At 35.8% G+C, this 19290-nt stretch overlaps 1 protein-coding gene across 1 annotated transcript; it reads left to right on the forward strand.

Moving 5' to 3' along the window:
• Window positions 1-5007: 5007 nt before the first annotated feature.
• On the forward strand, window positions 5008-10729 carry LOC148782229 (brassinosteroid-related acyltransferase 1-like). The gene is made up of 3 exons (XM_088864591.1): window positions 5008-5742; window positions 6550-6996; window positions 10017-10729. Exons 1-3 carry the CDS (start codon window positions 5248-5250, stop codon window positions 10500-10502), a joined length of 1428 nt encoding a protein of 475 aa, XP_088720717.1. The 5' UTR covers window positions 5008-5247; the 3' UTR covers window positions 10503-10729.
• The last annotated feature ends 8561 nt before the right edge of the window (window positions 10730-19290 follow it).

Raw genomic sequence — 19290 nt, forward strand, 5'->3', positions numbered from 1 at the left:
GTTACTAAATCAACACCATTGATCTCATACATCACTCTCATTGGTGAGTAGTGGTTTTATGTAATCATGATGTGACTACATCTAAGAGTAAAAAACATCAATAATTTCATTGTTGGAAGGTGAAAAAGGACATGACGATTTCCTTTGATACGTCACTCTCTGTGAAAATACATAAAAACCTATATATTGTTTTAAACCTAACTTAGTTTCAAAAATTATATGCACATTCTAGAAGTACCCCTATACTAGGCCCAATTTTTTGAGAGTTAGAGCCCCCCACCTTCAATCATGATCTAAGAGCCCGTGGCTGAACAGGCCCAATAACAGCGAAGTAAAGGATGGATGTTAGGTTACCCTGTAAGATTCAAGACGATGCATAGAGGACAAATTTGGTCACTCTGTATCGGCAACGATGTATGGCTCTGTGCAAATTAAGGCTTTTATTTGGCCCGGGCAAGCCCATGGGTTGTTGGACAGGTTCGGCCCCGTGTTAAGAGGCCCACAGGCTGGGCCAAGCCTAGTAGGCCAACCATATTTTCAAGCCAAGCCCTGGCCAGCACCGCTGAAGCCCTAAGCCCTTGGTCTGGATTTTTTTAAGTATATATATTGCCCAAATTAAATAATCATTTTTTAAACCTAGCAACGTGTTGGGCCAGCCTTGGCACTAGCCCGACCAAGTTCCCATAGGGCCGGCCCATGCCAGCCCAGCCTTGACCTGGCCAAAGAGACTAGACCAGACCAAACCTAATAGAATCAAAGAAAGGTAAACTTAAAAAAAAAAAAAAAAAAACAAAAAAAAGAAGAAGAAGAATAAGAAGGGTCGAGCCAGGCCAGCTATGTCAAGGCCGTAACCCAGACTTGTCCAGCCTGTTGGATTTCGTACTATCCAAAATCACTCACATAAAGAAATCCCAAGATTGATTAAGATTGATCCATATTATGTGGGATTGAGATACTCCTATATTTTGTGGAGTTGATATTTATATTGATAAGTTTCCTAAAGGAAATAGAAATTCAAAAAGATTATGACTCTTGGATATATATGTCTTGGTCTTTTGAGATATATGTGATATCTATAGGAAGTTTCCCATTTAGTAAGGAATCTTAATCTTATATATGGGATGAAAGTGCAGAGAATTTTGTGTACCCTATTTGGGTCACCATATAGGAATAGTCGTTCCTCTGGAGAGTGAAGGAGCTAGAGCCTCCGTTGCATAAGATGCAATTTCTTCTTAGAGAAGAAAGCTTCATTTCGACAGAAACATTGTGATGGTGCCTCTTTTAGACTCCTGAAGATTAAGATGTTGGTTTTTTGTAGAAAAACGATTCCCATAGAGATTTTGGGTTGTTTATCTTTTAGTTAGAGAGAAAGTAAGTTTCTTGTTGCTCTCGCGTCTCTATCTGATATTTTTGGTAATGATTGTTAGAAGTAAAGAGAATGAATGGAGAGTTGTTGAATATTAACCCATCGAGTTTAAAGCTTCCGCTCACAACAAGTGGTATCAGAGCCTTGGTTTACGATTTTCGGTAAAACATAAAGGTTTCGAATACAAAGTTCGAGGTGAAAAAATTTGATGGCAAACACTATTTTTCAGCAAGAATAATGGAAGAATTTATTTGGCAAAAGATGATGAATTTATGACGCTATCCTATGGGTGTTGGCATAGTATGCAGGTGATTTTGATATCAAGGTGAAAATTATTGGATTTGGTGCTATCCAAAATCATTCACATAAGGAAATCTCATATTTTGTAGGATTGATTGAGATTGATTCATATTATGTGGGATTGAGATATTCTCATATTTTGTGGGATTGAGATTTATATTGATAAGTTTCCTAAAAAAAATAAAAATCCAAAACGATTAGGACTCTTGGATAAATCTCATGGTCTTTTGAGATAAATGTGTAATATATAGGAAGTTTTCTATTTAGTATGAAATCCTAATCTTATATATGGGATGAAAGTGCAGAGAATTATATGTGCCCTATTTGGGTCATCATATGGGAATAGTTGTTCCTTTGAAGAGAGATGGAGCTAGACCTCCTGTGCATAAGATGCAATTTCATCTTAGAGAAGAAAGCTTCCTTTGGACAGAAATATTGTGATGGTGTCTCTTTTAGACTCCCGAAGATTAAGAGGTTGGTTTCTTGTAGAGAAGTGGTTCCCATAGAGAGTTTGAGTTTTTTCCTTTTTAGCTAGAGAGAAACTAAGTTTCTTGTTGCTCTCGTGTCTATATCTAGTGTTGTTGGTAATAGTTGCCAGAAGTAAAGATAAGGAATGGAGAGTTGTTTAAAAGAGTTTGCTTGACTTGGTTTTTGTCGAGGTTTCGAGGCTTGTTCCGAAATCTTTGATGTAACTCTCATTGGTATAGTGGATTTATGTTTGTCATGCCTGTGGATATAGCCCTTTTGAGAAGAGCCACGTAAATCTTTGTCTTCTTGTGTTATATGTTTTATGGTTTATTTATTGTACTTTATTTGCTAACAATATTAACCCATCAAGTTTAGAGCTTCCGCACACAACACAACCATGCCCTACCCTACCCTTTGGGTTGTGATAACCCAGCCTTGTCCTTGTCCTCGGGCCACATTTTTGGCATAGGCCCTAAATTTTTAGGACTGAGCCGACCAAATGGGCCCAATCCACCCGGCCCATTGCCACCGTACACCGAGGCCCAACACCCTACATTATTTTTGGCCTAGTGTGGGCTCGAGCCTTGTTATCATGAACTTCAGCTGGGCCCTGGCTGGAACCCAAAACTAAATTTCCAACTAGTGGTCAGGCCCCGTAGCCTACGTTACACGGTTTCGGCCATGCTTGGGTCAGGCTGGCCAGGCCCAAAACCAACCCAGTAGCAGCCGTGGCGCAAAATTATTGTCTTTTCATGTCTCTATATTGACAATTGCAATACTATGTCCCAAGCTCAAATCCCTAGCGGACCCACAAAAGGAAATAAAGCTCATGACCCTACAACTGAAAGGGTTAACTTCAATCCCTAGGCACTGCAGCCGACATTGATGATACAGCCATCAAAAGCACCAATTTCCTATGGGTTTAAATATTGATTCATTATAATGATCAAAAGAAAGCAAATAAGGGTTTTTAATAGGAATCCATGGTAATCATCAAGGGCAAGCAAATTAGGGTTTTTAATATGGATCCATGTTGATGATCTAAAGCAAGTAAATTAGGATTTGACAGCACTAAAGCCCTAGAAATCATCAAAGCCAAACCACCTGCTCTAATGAATTCGACCTAATCTAGGAAAACTTTTCTTAACCTAACTTTATGGCTGAAAGGGTCCCTCAATTTCGAGGAAAAATAACCGAAGTACCCATTTAGCTTTTGATAGAAGAGAAAGGTTTCTATGTTTTCCCGACATCATAGAAGTTCTATCCTCTCCCTACCATCCAGCCATCCAATTTTGATCAAGAGAGACTCATCATGTGATCTTAGATCCGATGTCTCAAAGTATTTTATTTTTAATTTTTTTATACAAATTGTATGAATATGAAATTTGGTACGTTTCATCTTCTCATTGAGCCGCACCTATAAAAAATATTAAAAATAATTTCTCTATAAATATAATGATCAAAATACCCTTTGAAGCTTTCAAAAGTATTTTGGTCTTTTTTTTTTATTAATAATACTTTTTTATATTTTTCGCTAGTACGAGTTTAATAGAGGAATGGATGTCCAAAATTTGGTGTCGAAATATTTTAAAGAAAAAATTAAAAATAAAATAATGTAGAGACGTGACATTGTGATTGAGGCGATCCTAACCCTCCATTCAAAATGGACGGTTGGATAAGGAGGAGGATAAAACTTCTATTGGGGCAATTCTAACCCTCCATTCAGAATGGAAGGTTGGATAAGGAGGAAGATAGAACTTCTATTGGGACAATCCTAACCCTCCATTCAGAATGGACGGTTGGATAAGGAGAAAGACAGAACTTCTATGCTGCATGGAAAGCATAGAAAGCTTGCCCTTGAAAGAAATGACTAACACCAAAATAAAATCGGAGAGCCCAAAAGATTTCTTGTACCCTTGGGATCATACTGTCCATTTAATATGCTAGGTAATATGAATTGTAGGAGTAAGTTTAGTACCGTAAGTTTTTATATATAACTCCTTCAACCTAATGATCGATTTCAAAAGATAAAGAAAAGAAAAGAAAAAAAATTCAAATTTCACTCTAAATGTGCTTGTTCAAAAGATAAAGAAACGAAAAGAAAAAAAAATTCAAATTTCACTCTAAATGTGCTTGAAAGCATAACAATTCAAAATTGAGTAAAGACCATCCAATATTTGGAGGGTGAGATCTAAAAACTCAAAGACCAACAGTTTTTAGAAATTAATCATCTCATGATAATCCCACAATTTCAAACAAAAAACATCCCCAAGTTGATCTATTGCCTAAGAGAGTGTGTAGTACACTTCTGCAAGAGCATTTTAAAACTCGAATTGGAGGCGTAGGGGGCGGGAGGGGGGGAATTGGGTTTTATAGAATGAAGATTTAGGGGGGACCTAAAAAAAATATTAAATAAATTTAAGATATATATATAGGTTTTGGGCGGAACCAAGTTGAGAAACATGTTCGGTCCTGATCGATTCGCATCCAAATTAGCAATCCTGATTGAAAATCGTCAGGTTTTAAAACATTAAATAAATCTGTTTCTCAATAGCATGCTATGGAAATCCAAAGCGCAAACTAGGAGGTAGAGATTGACCATACAATTAGATCAGGGATTAAATGGGTAAAAAATTAGGCCACTATAATAAAATAAAACATTAAGTTGACGGCTGAGATCTTCCAAATGCCAAAGTGGGAGGTTTTTATGCTCAAATAGATCCAAATCTGAGGCCCCATCTCACCTTTCATCTTAATGATATCTTCTTTAACTTGCCACTCAGGGGGACAAATGGCATTTGAAGCAAACCCTAAAAGGGTCTTGACCTGATTGAGTGTCCTTTTTTGGCATAGGGACTCTTTGGTTATTTCTTAGCACAAGAATGGCACTCCAAACTTCCTAAAGCACTTGAGCCTCTTGGATATTATTTGTACATTTAAGGGGTACTTGCAATACCCTAAGGTCCCTATCCCAACTTTTTGCCCATAAAAGGCCTAGGGTTCTGAACCACTACATGCAGGTGAAGATTTGATTCAAACTCATACTAAGAGAAACAATAGAATCCCAAAAAAGAAAGCAAAATCAAGAAATCTCCCAATCATTGATAGGGTTCATGGCTTCTTTGAATGAATCATTCATGGTTTCCCTAGAAGAAACAGTGTTAGTTAAACCACCAGAAAATTTAGAGAGAAAAACCATTGAATTGTCTGGAATGGACAGAATAACCCCTGCAATGCTCTACATTGTCTTCTTTTACAAATCCTGTAGTGAGGGGTGTGTTGGAGGAGAGAGAAATATAGGAGAAGGAGGAGAGAGAAACACTGGTACTGGAGGAGAGAGAAACCATGTGGCTGATAGAATTAAGAAGGCTCTTGAGAGGGTACTCGTTTCATGGTACCCTGCAGCAGGGAGGTTGAGGTTGAGTGAGAAGACAGGGAAGCTTGAGGTGGACTGTAATGGAGAAGGGGTGATGATGGTCACTGCACACACAGAGGCAAAGTTAGAGGACCTTGGCGTTTTGCATGAATACAAGCCATCTTATGAGAAGCTAGTCCCTCAGGTCCAGCCATCAAAGGATGTCTCAAAGAACCCACTTACAGTTTGCCAGGTTTCTCTCTCTCTTCCCCTCCTCCCATGGTGCTCCATGTTTCTGTGTATGGGCTCTCTCTCTCTCTCTGGGACTCTATGTTTGTTTGTATATCCTGTGTGCGGTGCAACTGGGTGCATATTAAGACAAGTGTTTAATAGCTGGTTCATCAGTTTCATGCAGAATACTTGTAAAAGAAATTCTAGGGTTTTTTTTTCTTCAATTTATCCTCCTTTTCTACTATGCTGTCTATGTATTTTTTACTTCGTTTCCATTTTATTCTTCACTTTTTTTTGTTTCTTATTGATTTCTAGTGTAAGTTTTGAGTTTAAGTAAGAGCTAAACAAAAGTGCAATGCAAGATTTCCTTGAATTTCTAGCTTTTATTTTGTTTTTCTAAATGTTTAAATTTGAATCTCTCTCTCTCTCTCCAAGACCAATCCTTGATTCAACCAGTTTGTTTATTTCATCCATCTCCTTCTGTACACGATCAATTAGTTGTCGGTCTATGTGTGAGTTGTGAGAGAGAGTGAGTTTACTGTGTGTGTGTGTGTGACAGAAAGAGAACTATTTTTGTCTGTGTATGTGTGTGTGTGTCTTGTGTGCGAGAGAAAGAGTACTATTTGTGTGTGTGTGAGAGAGAGTACTAATTGTGTGTGTGAGAGAGAGAGACTAGTATTTTTGTGTGTGAGAGAGAGACTAGTATTTTTGTGTGTGTTTGTGAGAGAGAGACTACTATTTTTGTGTGTATGTGTGTGTGCGTGCGTGAGAGAGAGAGAGAGAGAGAGAGAGAGAGAGAGAGTTATTGATGGTTTTGGTATATGTGTAGGTAACAAAATTTGCAGATGGAGGTTTCAGTTTAGGGTTTGGGAGCAACCATGCTTTGTCTGATGGGGTTGGGGCATCCAACTTCTTATTATCTTGTGCACACATTGCAAGTGGTAAAGATGAAACCCTCCTCTCAAAACCCAACCACTCAAGACAACGCCTCATGAGTATCATTTCTCCTCATGGTGCAGCTGTAAATAAAACTTCTATCTTCACAAACCCTAATATTTCAGCCATTAAAGACCTCTGTAAAATTCCCATGAAAGCCATGGCTTCTGATGATTTATCATGGGAAATTACTCTCTCTGAGATGTGCAGCCAAAAGTCTAGGGTTGGGCTTGAGCTCATAACCATTTGTGTGAAGCAAGAGGCCATTGAAGAGTGGAAGAAAGCAACTGGTCTTCCTATTTGCTCTACTTTTGATGTGCTCTGTGCTAGAATATGGAAGGTGAGTTGAAGCTACATTAGTTTTGGTTTTTATGCAATTTTAGAACTAAAATCTCTCTCTCTCTCTCTACTTTTCACTCTCTCTGTACTTCTCTCTTCCTCTCTCTCTCTCTTGAAGAATCAAGAAACTATAATCTCTCTCTCGAAGAATCAAGAAACTAAACTCTCTTCAGTCTTTTCTCCTCCTTTCTCTCTCTCTTTCTCCTCTCTCCTCTTCTCTCTTCTCTTCTTCTTTCTCCTCTCTCCTCTTCTCTTCTCCTTTTTCCTCGGTCTCCTCTTTTCTCTCTTGTTTAACGCTTTCCCTGAGGACAAAGGATTTCTGTTGCATGCATCTCACAGGTTAGGATTGGAAGCAACATGTCCATCATTATCTGATCTCATGCTAATCAACAACGGTCTCTCTTTTAAAGAAAATAAACTATTCAGTTTTGCAAACACATTGAAATGTTATTGAATTTATTAGGAAAAGTACATAATAATATTATTTATATTTGGTACAAGAAATTAGAAGTTAGTTTTGAGTCTTGACTGTTGGATGTGAAATTGGGTAGATGTATTAATTTCATTGACCAAACTCAAAGTTCAAAAGAATTTTGTTTGAACTTTGTAACACTCAACCTTTCATATTTCACATTGAATTGCTAAATTGTACTTCAGGTGATCGCCTAACTTTTTCTAAAATCATGCTTAATACAAAGTTTTTTCTTCATGGGACACTAGCAAAATCCTATATTCATGTGGCCATTACTGATTATACATTTAATTATAATATTCAATTGAAGCATGAACTTACATAAAATAGGGTTAGCTCCTTCATTTTTTTTAATTTTTTAATTTTTGGGTAAATAACTGCTTCTTCATCTTTGATCTAGAAAAACCCACCATTTACTTGCAACATTTTCTTTTTTGGGTAGGTAATGTGGCATTTTCATGTTCCACCAAGCACATATGATGGCAGAAAATTTAAATGCAAAATATTATTTTATTTAACTTAAATAAAATGTTAATATAATAGTTTAAATTCTATTAACTAACACCTTTTATTGCTGTTTAATTTTTAGTTACCTTTTATATAATCTTCATATTAAGTTTATTTAGTTTCTGCTTTTTTCTAGATTTTTTATACTACCAATTTTGTTGATAGATAGCTTTTTCATCGTTTTAATAGAAATTTGATTTGAAATGACATTTTCTTACGCTGTTTTATCATTACATTTAGATAACAGAATAGATCGATTTGAGGAAAAATGGAAAGAAACATGGTTTGAGAAAGATTTAGAACAAAAGATTTGGTGGTTCAACAAGACCACCATGGCCATATGTAGCTCAAACCCAGTTATAGAGCTTTTTTCTTTTCTTTTTTTTGTTTTTTTTTTTTTTTGTATCATAGTTTTCTAATGGAGAAGTAGTTTGTGCGTCGGGTAATGCATAACTATATTTGCGTCCCCGTAGCATCACGCATCCACCTCAAAGATGAATGTGGGATTGTTCTCTCCAAAAGAAGGGTAAAATTGACGGTTTAAAATTTTTCTTCAAAAAGTTATGGTTTTTAGTTTTTAAAATTTATTTTCTTTTACACATTCAGGATCTCCATAATATAGATGAAAAATGGATTATATAAAGGAGACATATCAACATATGAGTCCTAGGACTCCTAAAAATTGGATCCTTTTATAATATAAAAAACATTATAACAGTTAACTTGGAGTTCAAAAACGTTTCTATTCAACTCCCCCATAATGATTTGATTGTCCATTTGTTGTATGGTCAGCTCTAGGGCTTTGAGAGTACCTATTCAACCCCCGCTTAATGATTAATTCTAGATTGCCCAGTGGTTAGATCTTAAGAGCTAAAATTCTTAACATACTTACACACACTCTCTCCCCTCAATTATTAATTGTGAGTTGTCATTACACACTCTCTCCCCTCAATTATTAATTGTGAGTTGTCATTTCTTTTCAGGGGTAGTTTTATCAATTTATATTTTAAAATATATTTGTTTTATATTTCTCTTTATGCCCTATTATGTAGGAAAAACACCAAAAATTTCATCTACATCCAATTTAGAAGAAAAATATTAAAAATTAAATAGTAACAAGCATTTTCAACTATCCAATCAATATCTAACTATTGAGAGCATAACTATTTTTTAGGTGACAACCTTTGTTGACGTTTTTAATAGGTTGCCACCTAGAAAATAATAGTTTAGGTTATGGATGACCTTTATATAAGGTGTCCTCCTAACATGTTTGTATATATTTGTGTTTGTGTATATGTGTGTGTATTTATGTATGTATGTATGCATATGAAGTGTTGATGTATTACGTAAGTGGGTATAAAATCATAACCAAAAGAAAGAAAGTGCATGTATGCATTTCTTTCGTTAATGTGGTTTAAACAAAGGTTCCAAGTTTCACAAATCAGGAGTTTCTTGTAGAGATTTGGGCTCCAATCCGCTACATGTGCATGTGTAAACGTTCACACACATGTATACAAACATCTAGAAGTTGTTGTCTGCACTCATACATTCCTATATATTCATTGAACATGTATGGACGTGTGTGTATGTATCTGTGTGTGTGTTTTCACACTTGCGTGCTCAATGCAGCGCACCTGTACACTTGCAAATATGTAAATGCATGAATACTCACATTTCATAAGTAAATCGATTGCAGTTAACAGAGCTTCACAAGAGATCGCTCGTTCTAGTTATATTCATGTGCAAGCACATTCCAGTTTAGGTTCTTCGAGGATCTCGTGTGCTAGCCTTATGCAAAGCATACATGTATGTATTTATATATGCAAATTAGGGAGCTGACCTCAATTAGTTGGAAAAAGATTTTGACGATGATGATATGAAAATTAGGGGTGTATAAGACATCTCTTTTTACCATCGATTCATGAAAATGATGCTTAAGCATGATCTCTCTTATTGCAACCACTCAGATCATGTGTTGTTTTTACTGCTTTTATTCTATGTCCATATGGAAATTTCACACTTATGTAGTTTTCATTTTACAGGCAAGAGCAATGGCCCTTGAGTTTCATCCAAGCACAAAAATATGTCTTCAATTCCCCATGAATGCTAGAAACAAACTGCATCCTCCATTGCTAGAGAACTATGCAGGCAATGCCTTTGTACTCGCATCAGTATTATCCTCGGCTCACGAATTGTTTCAAGAGCCCCTCTGGTCGATTATTGTCAAAATTCAGGCTGCTAAAAAAGAAGTAGGCCATGAATATGCTAAGAGTTTTGCTACAGCACTTGAATCTACTGAGAAGTTCTTTCCTTCAATGAGGGAGCTCACCTTAGTAAGCGACTGGATGAAATTTCCATTTCTCGAATTGGATTTTGAGTGGGGAAAGCCATGTGGTGCAGTTCCATTGGTCACTCCTGCACCGGAGACTGCCTTCTTGATGCGAGGATCGAGTGAGGTTTTCGTGAGAATCGGGCTTGAGTCACAACATGTTGAAGCTTTCATGAAGAACTTCTATGGCTCCCACTAAAGAAAGCAATGGCTTTATAAATCTGGTTCTATGTTTCTATAACTTATCAAGGTCCCTTAATGTTTTGTTCAAGTATTCTTAAGAAGGGGAATCAATGAACTGTAATTGGTATTTGTGTGGTAGGAGATGTATGTTTTCCATTTAAGGATGAAAATGTGTGGTTTGATTAGGTGATAATAAAAATAATGGTATAAATAAATCTAATGTTAAATATGGTGCTTTCTTAACTAGTGCTTTCTTGTATGGTTTTTTAGTGGAGTAATGCCAATAAATAATGTGCTCCTTTGTTTTGAAATTTTGCACGACATCCGTCATTCAATAATTAGAAAAGAACATTGATGTTGATTTCTTGAAGGTTTGGACCTACTGCCTTACCAAATTGAATGTATTTATCGAAAATGAGGGATTTATTTTCTTTTTTCTTTTTGAATTTCAAATATTCATTTGCTTTTAATTGTGATTGTCTAGATGAGATGGGCATCCATGCTAAATTTAGGGTCTCCAATTCTAAGAGGCTTATGCTACATTATTATTCTGTTTAGTTTAGATGAAAAATACCTATTAGTATATTCAATTTATTATTATTAATATTTGTATTTCTTCTATTTACTTTGCACCAATTTTTCTAAAAAAATTGAATCATTATGCAATTGGTTTAAATTTTACTTAATTTTATACAATTGTATTTTTTAAGTTTTGTTATTTTCTAATACCTTTCTCAAATAGACATTAATTTTGTTAGAGTAGTTGTTAGTTGTTTTAACCATTAATAAGAAATCCTATTTCAACTTGAATGTTGATGGAACTGAGAGAGAGAGAGAGAGAGAGAGAGAGAGAGAGAGAGAGAGAGAGAGAGAGAGAGAGAGAGAGAGAGAGAGAGAGAGAGAGAGAGAGAGAGAGAGAGAGAGAGAGAGAGAGAGAGAGAGAGAGAGAGAGAGAGAGAGAGTAGGTAAATTAGAGTGTTTACGCTTTAAAATAAATAATTAAATTTTTTGATAGAGAATAGTAGGAAATGTCAAATGTCGAGTTAAAATGTATGATAGGATGAACCACATAAATAAATTGTCGCCTCACACACTGTCGGCAGAGCTATCTTGAAATCATGCAAAAACCATAAAAGAAAATAAGAAAATAGGAAAAGAAAGAAAATTAATTGAAGATTAAAAGAAAAGAATTCCTTGGAATCTGGTCCCTCGCACCTGGAGTTGGTGGCTTGAATTAGACTAGAAGCTGAGATGCTTTCATCTTCAACCCTAGAGGTTTGCTCGAATTTAAGAAGTACATAGAGCATGTTCATCCTAAGTGTTTTGATTTAGTGAGAATTTGAACTATAGAGAATTGGGGTTGTAAAGAATTAGGGTTGACTGTCTTAGGGTGCCTCTAAGGTTTGAAGGCCTAAGGTTTTCCTAGGGTTTCTCTAACCTATGGGTTTCTTTGTGGTCTACGTTCTAACTTGTGTTCTAAAATAGACATGCAGCGGTATTTACAGGCTCCAATTATGTTATAGTTCAATTGGGATTAGGAGTCCTAGGCTTATTTCAAGAGTACTAAATCTGATAGGATTAGGACTCCAAGGCTTCTGATTGGTCAAACCCACATCCAAATCCCTCCAAAAAGTTCTACAAGGTAGATTAAAGGCCAAAACATGCGTCACCAAAATCATGGAATCTTCTAGAGCTTGGAACAGTATACCGGCATGATGCACATTGCTAAGGCAATTGGGCTTAGCAACACGATCGACGTCGCTAAAGCTACTTTAGCTCCAGATGATTCTAGAGACTGTGTGATCCAATCTGGTGGTAGTTTGATTGAATTCGGTCCAGTTTTGAGACCTACGATTGGCCTTTTTCTTAGATTTCTATGCTATTCAAAATAGATTCAAATAGGCCTAGATAGATTTTGACTGGATTTGGGTCGGTTTAGTGGTTTCCTAAGGATGATGGACTATGGGTATTGTGTACTAGGGTCTGTGAACTCATATAGAAATCGTGAACAGTTATAGAAACTGTATAACTGTGAACAGTTATAAAAACTGTTTATTCATGTATAAATCCACCATTGTAAATCAAGTTTACAAGATCAATTGAAACAATATCTTCACAGGGTCAACTATACAAGTATAGTTCTAAGGTTCAAGATTGCAGGTTTTGGAGTATTCTCCTAGCCAAGATTCGGAAGGAGTTGTTTACAGTTGTTCCTCTTTGGTGGTCCATATTCTTCCGGGAATATAAAAGCATTAAGGAAGTAGACACCTAATATACCAGAGTATAATAAGTGGAGCAATATTCACTTTGAATGCCTAATACGCAAGTTAGTCACTCCAAACCTCAACTGCCAACGCTGCGAGGCGATGCTCGGTCATTGCTGGTTCACCTTAGCAATGGTCAATTGTTGTCGATTTCTTCAGCTTTCTTAGCTCTTAACTGCCAACCCTTCGAGACAATGGTCAGTTGTAGCCTAGGTATTAGTTTCCAATTGAACTAGAGAAATGTGAATACGAAAGACTCATTCAAGAAAATTTTTGCTAATTAAATTTCCATTTCCCCTTTAGCTCTTAAGGCTTTCTAGGTTTGTAGGATTTAATGGTTGGCTTTTCTGAATTGGGTTAACAAAAGTTTTAGTGATCAAGCAAGCAATCCTTTTGGGTATTGGATATGGACTCACATCAATAACATTTTGTCAGCTGCTTAACAGCTAAATAGTCTCAGACAAATCCCGCAAATCCTTTGTTTTTTTAATATTTTAAGAAAGTTTTGAAAAATAGGGAGAAATTTATGGAACAAAGATTGGTACTTAGTTATTGTTATAACAAAAAAATTAAGGTTTTGAAATCACAAGACACAAAGTTTTAAATTTTTTCAAATTGGGATCTCTTGAGACGGAGTTTTGAAAATAAGCTAATTAAAATGATGAGGTTAGCAGTTTATATTCATGCTATTGTGGAGCATTTTCTCATAAAAAAGGTTTTAAAAGGAAAGTTTTGAAAAGAGGGTTTTTGGAAAAATGAGTCCTACAATTTTACCACATGTGGTGGTCCTCTGAGCTTGACCAATCTTGTCTGGGACTTCCAAGTTCAAGAATCAACAAGTGCTCGTTTATCCTTGAATCATAATCCTCATGTCGCAATCCAAAGAGGAGCTCTTCAAGATCTTTGAATGAACCAATCTCTTAAAAAATGTGAGACATTGCCCCTAAGTGCTTCGGTTCTCTTTGGACTTCTAATTTCGGCTCTTCACTACCGACCTTTTGAAGCTCAGATGATCGAAATCCTTTGGTTTTACTTGAAGAGATCTTGTCCTTTGGTCCATCAGACTAGTGCTCATTTACTAACTTTGCTTTGTGCAACGATCTTGAACTCCTGGAGACTTCTCGATTTGTTTTGATTTTATAGGTCTCCTTTTTTGGGATTTTTTGTGTCCATTAGTTTTGCTTTAGAATTTTGTTTACCTCCGTTTTTTGTTTTTTTTTTTTTTTTGCTTCAATTGCTCAGGGTTCCTTTTAAGATTTTTGACTCGAGAAAGTTTTTACTTTGGAATTTTGTTTACCTCTTTTGTTTTTTTTTTCTTTTTTTTGCCATCAATTGTTCAGAATTCTTTTTAGGATTTTTTACTTAGAGAACCTTTTTCCAATACTCGGTATTCCTTTTGGAATTTCAGCAATGCAGAAATTTTTGTTTTTTTGTCCCCCTTATGATTTGGCTTTGATGGGTGGTTAATACCACGGTGAGGTTCTCGTGGAGCCCTGATCTTTTGAGTAGCAGATTGAAGGATGCATCTATGTCCACCATGTAAAATCTAATTGCCGTAACCAAGGGCCCTCTCTGGTGTGTGAGTGGAAGGATGTCCTTGTGATCCGAAAGCTATATGGGTCCGGGTCTGTACTCGACCTGTACCAATAAACTATTAAAGATAAAATACTTTACTTTAAGGCCTATTCATTTGGATGTATTAAGGATTATATAGAATTAGAATTAATAGTCATCTTTAGCTATTAAACATCAAATCACACGGCTTGAAATCTAATAGTGGGTGATTGTGACCTTATTGACAATAATACGAGTATATGATGGCAAAAAATGGGTAAAAAAAAAAAGAGAAAAAGAAGCTCATAGTGAGGGTGACAATGGATCCGAGACTCAATGGGGTAGACCCGTGACCCGACGGATACGGTTATGGATCCAATTTTTTAAGCTGATGATCGGGTCCGGGTCCAAAATTTGGACTCGAATCTATTCGGGTCTGGGTCCGAATCCAGCCGAACCCGACCCATACCCGAGTCGTTGCCACCCCTAGGCATTTGTTAAGAGATGCTCCATTATCCACTAGCAATCCCATGTATTTCAAAATAGTTCATGAAGGTTATAACTGTGAAAGCAGTCATTATCCTATGGGAGATAAGGTTATTAGGGTCACTGCCATTGAACATTCCTCTCAATTGTTCCAGAGTGATGTCAACGAGCATGTGAGTTTTTGCAAGCACTCTCCCATGTACAAAAAAACAAAAAATTAGACCTTCCTTTTTTTTTATAAGGTTAGTATAAAGCCTAACCATTATGAAAACAAAATAAAGCCTCACCTCAAATTCTTTTTCTGAAAGTACTTTCGACGAGAGAAATCTCTATGATGGCTCTAAAATCAATTTCTAACACCGATATTTAAATTTAAAACTAAAAAAAAAATACAAATCTTGTGGATATATGAACACTTATTTTTAAAGAAAAAAGGATGGTCTAGATAATTTGTTACAATATACACTATTTTTAGAGCTTGAAATACTATTTCTTTTCACGACCATAATATTCAAATCGAAATGATGGATGTAAAGCTTTTCCAATGCTTGAATTACAATTTTCAATGAGCAATTATGTGGGGCTTTCCTTATTTTGATAGGGCTGCAGCCTTATCAAACTATTTTCCTCAAATAAAATACACGCTTACTTTCAAATATTTTTCAAATATTATGTAAAGCGTATCCTCAACTCTCAGTTGTCAAATTGGACGTAGAGTGGGGTCATTTGTCCGATGGAAGTCCGTCGAGAAATTGATGGATTTTAAAATATTGTTCGCAAAATCGCCCGATCTAACCGGTAACCGCCCGATTAGATCGGAACCGGTCAATGGCCAGTTCTGGTTTTGGACGGTTAGGGTGAACAACCAGTATTTAAAAAAAAAAAATTTCAAAAAAATATATATAAATTCTCAAAAATAAATAATTTTTTTTGTAATGTATTTTTAAATATTCTTTATATTATAGTAAAGATCAAAATTTGTTTTGGTCATTAATACTCACTTTTATATTTTCCCATCTCTTTTAAAAAAATTTAAAAATAGCCATTGAAAAAATATAAAATGGGTTAAAATCCATTTTTTTTCATTAATTTTCAACTTCATTTGAATGTGTTTTGTTTTAATCATTCTTTATATGCTTTTCATATTTTAGTAGATTTTTTTTTGTATTTTATTTTATTTTATTTTTTTCAATATTTTTTTGACCGTGCGGGACTTGTCCAGTTAGAGCATTTGAATCTGCCGGTTTACCGATTAAACCGCTTCCAAGCCCATGTTCAGTTAACCATTTCGGTTCAATTTTACAAACACTGCATTAAAATGGGGGAATACTAACAAACTTTGAGCAAAGTAATGACAATGCACAACGGGTTCGCATTTCAAGTTAACTAGAGGATAGGGTTCGCAATGGGTTGGGCAGCCAGACCTTTAAAAAACTAGGGCCTGAGCCAAGACATTACAGGTTTGGCTGGCCCAACCTCTCTTTTTCTTTTTATTTCTCTTTTTTTTTTCCTTTGTGGACTTTGGAGCTATTAGGCCTAGCCCAGCATGGATAGGGCTTGGGCTAAATGTGGCAATGGGCCCTGTGGACCGGCCTGACTTGGTCGGCCCAACCCAAAAAACCTAGGACTTGGGGCCAGGCCGAGACCGGTTCGGTTCGGGCTAACCCGACCCTTATTTTTCATCTTTTTTGCATTGTTTTGTTTTAAATTCTACCTGGCTCGCCAGAAAAAGACAAAGCTGAGCTTGGGCTGGCCCTTAATAGGTCTGAGCTAGGGCCTGGCACGGCCCAGGCCTGGAATGTTGCCAGCCTTATAGCCAAGGTCTCTTTAGCCTGGTCTGTTTTGGGCTGGGCACGAGCCACCTTCACCCGGCCCATTGCAAACCCTACTAGATGAGAAGCTACCATATTAAATGAAACTATCTAGTTTCCCATTTACTTAACCTAAAGTTCACTTGCTAACCATACGAGTATAACACATATTTCTTTGTGGTATGGGGTTTCTATGAGTCAGCCGACTCACATGCAACCCCCTCTAAGATCCATTTTAAAGGCGAAATTTTTATCTAATTTTTTTTAATATATTCATCATCTAGCCAAGATGATCATAAATATGAAAAAAAATAAAATAAAATAAATAATAATAATAATAAAATAATTTCAAGATGATCATGAATGTGAAAAAATATAAATTAAAATAAAATAAATAATAATAATTTTTTTATTTTTTTGATGCACTCGGAACGTCCATCTTTATGATAGGCGTTTGCGAGTTAGTGGGCTCTTGCACCCGCTAACTCACGCAACACTTTTCCTTATTTGTGCCTTCCACACAAACAACACTGAAAACTTTTGGTCGACACCTGTACCGCATAAATTAGATGCACACATTTTTGTTTTTTTTGTTCTTGATGGAGATTATAGAAATGATAAAAAAAGAAAGTTCTAAAATATAGTTTTTGTAATAGAGTAAATATAGGCCGGTCATTTTAGAATAACAAAAAAAAGAAAGGGTATCCCGTCCAGAGTTAGCAAGCCGCCGATTTAATCGCGACTTTTTCAAAAAAAACGATTTAATCTGCGACTTGTTCAAGATTGGTAAACATACGTGATCTTTTCAAAAAGAAGTTTAAAACGCGATTTTTTTAAAATTGGAAAAAATCGTTTCAAAAACTCTTTCCTATTAATATACTCTGATTTTTTATTTTTTTTGGAAAGTTCAACATCTTTTTCCTTTTTTATAAAATTTCTATTCCTATTTCTATTTCTATTCGCCCGAAATTTTCTCTCGTTCTCTACTATGGATATGGTGCGTATTTTTTCGGGTGGTTATGGGTAGACTATAGTTAGCAAGTATAACAATTTCTTTTTAGAAAGATGAAAATTGAATTCACCTACCCAATACTTATCTTGACCAATAGAATAGATAATCATTTTATGATTTAGAGATATATCACATTGAATATTTTAAATTTATATTTACAGGAAAGTCATTTTTATACTGAGTGATATATATATATATATATATATATATATATATATATATATATATATATATATATATATATATATATATATATATATATATATATATATATATATATTAAAGTTTTAAAACTTCTAATATTTTAAATATATCCGATTTTTTTACTCCGATTTTTTGAACCTAGTCCGATATATTCCCGATCTCTTTACATGAAGTATTTTTATCGATCCATATTTTTTATCCGATTTTTTAAAATAAAAACGATTAGTTTTCGATTTCATGGTGAGTCGATTTATTGATAATCCCCGACTTCCTAACTATGATCCCGTCTACATCGTGGAAGGGGCACAAGCACCCATCCAATAGCTGAGATTGCACAAAGCCACATCTAAAAGTCAAAAAATTAATTTTAATATTTTATTTTTTATTTTTATTTAAAATTACTTATAATTATAATAAAAATAATTAAAACTATTTTAAATAAAAAATAACTGAAGTACCTTAAGTTTATTTTGATCAATATTATTATTTAAAATATTTTTTATTCTTTATTCAAATCTAATTATAGAGATAAAACAAATACCCAAACTTCGTAATTATTTTAAAAATAAAATTAAAATTAAAATTAAAAATGAGAAAACAAAATTCTATTTTGACAGATGAGGTTAGTTCAATCTAAACCAGTGTTTTAAAAAATGGCGAGTCGAACCGGACTCTCCCGATTCGCCCGTGCCGGTTCCAACCGAAAACCAAGAACCGCCTGGTTCTAGAGTGGAACCGTTGGTTCCCATCCGGTTCAGCTCGGTTCTATAATGGAACCGCCGGTTCCCATACGGTTCAGCCCGGTTCTAGAGTGGAACCATCGATTCCCATCCAGTTCAACCCGGGTTCTAGAGTGGAACCGCCGGTTCCCGTCCGGTTCAGCCCGGTTCTACAGTGGAACTGCCGGTTCCCATACGGTTCAGCCCGGTTCTACAGTGGAACCGCCGGTTCCCATACGGTTCAGCCCGGTTCTACAGTAGAACCGCCAGTTCCCATACGGTTCAGCCCGGTTCACACATGACACGCACGTGCGAGCGTGCCCCACGCACACTCACACGTGCACACGTGTGTCCTAGCGCACGTGCGAGAGTGCCCCACGCACACTCACATGCGCACACGTGTGTCCACACGTACATGCGAGGTTGCCCTAATATTTTTATACACATTTTATAATTCATATTGCATAAGTATTTATATACCAAATTTGAATACCCATCTTTCGATGTGGGATAATTCCCAAACATCATTAAATGAAAACGAAATGTAAATATAGTCTATGAACCAGCAATTTATAATCACATGTAGTTAGATGGCTTGATGGTTATGATTTTGAATTTTTTACTTGAGGTCCCAAAGTCGAATCCCCTTGGGCATGTGTTGCATTTGAATCCCCTTGGGCATGTGTTGCATTTTTTTTGTGTATATAGTGGTTGATATAAATATTTTTGTTGTTTTCGAATCCCTTGGGCATGT

This window comes from Amborella trichopoda, chromosome 4 (assembly GCF_054954075.1).
Source record: "Amborella trichopoda isolate Santa Cruz 75 chromosome 4, AtrichopodaSantaCruz75HAP2 v2.0, whole genome shotgun sequence".
Taxonomy (NCBI): Eukaryota; Viridiplantae; Streptophyta; class Magnoliopsida; order Amborellales; family Amborellaceae; genus Amborella; species Amborella trichopoda.

Excerpts from the sequence above, each read along its gene's own strand:
- LOC148782229 (XM_088864591.1), top strand. The coding sequence starts at position 5,248 with ATGGCTTCTTTGAATGAATCATTCATGGTTTCCCTAGAAGAAACAGTG. Across the intron at positions 5,743-6,549 it reads ACCCACTTACAGTTTGCCAG|GTAACAAAATTTGCAGATGG; the intron begins GTTTCTCTCTCT and ends GTATATGTGTAG. Across the intron at positions 6,997-10,016 it reads TCTGTGCTAGAATATGGAAG|GCAAGAGCAATGGCCCTTGA; the intron begins GTGAGTTGAAGC and ends TTCATTTTACAG.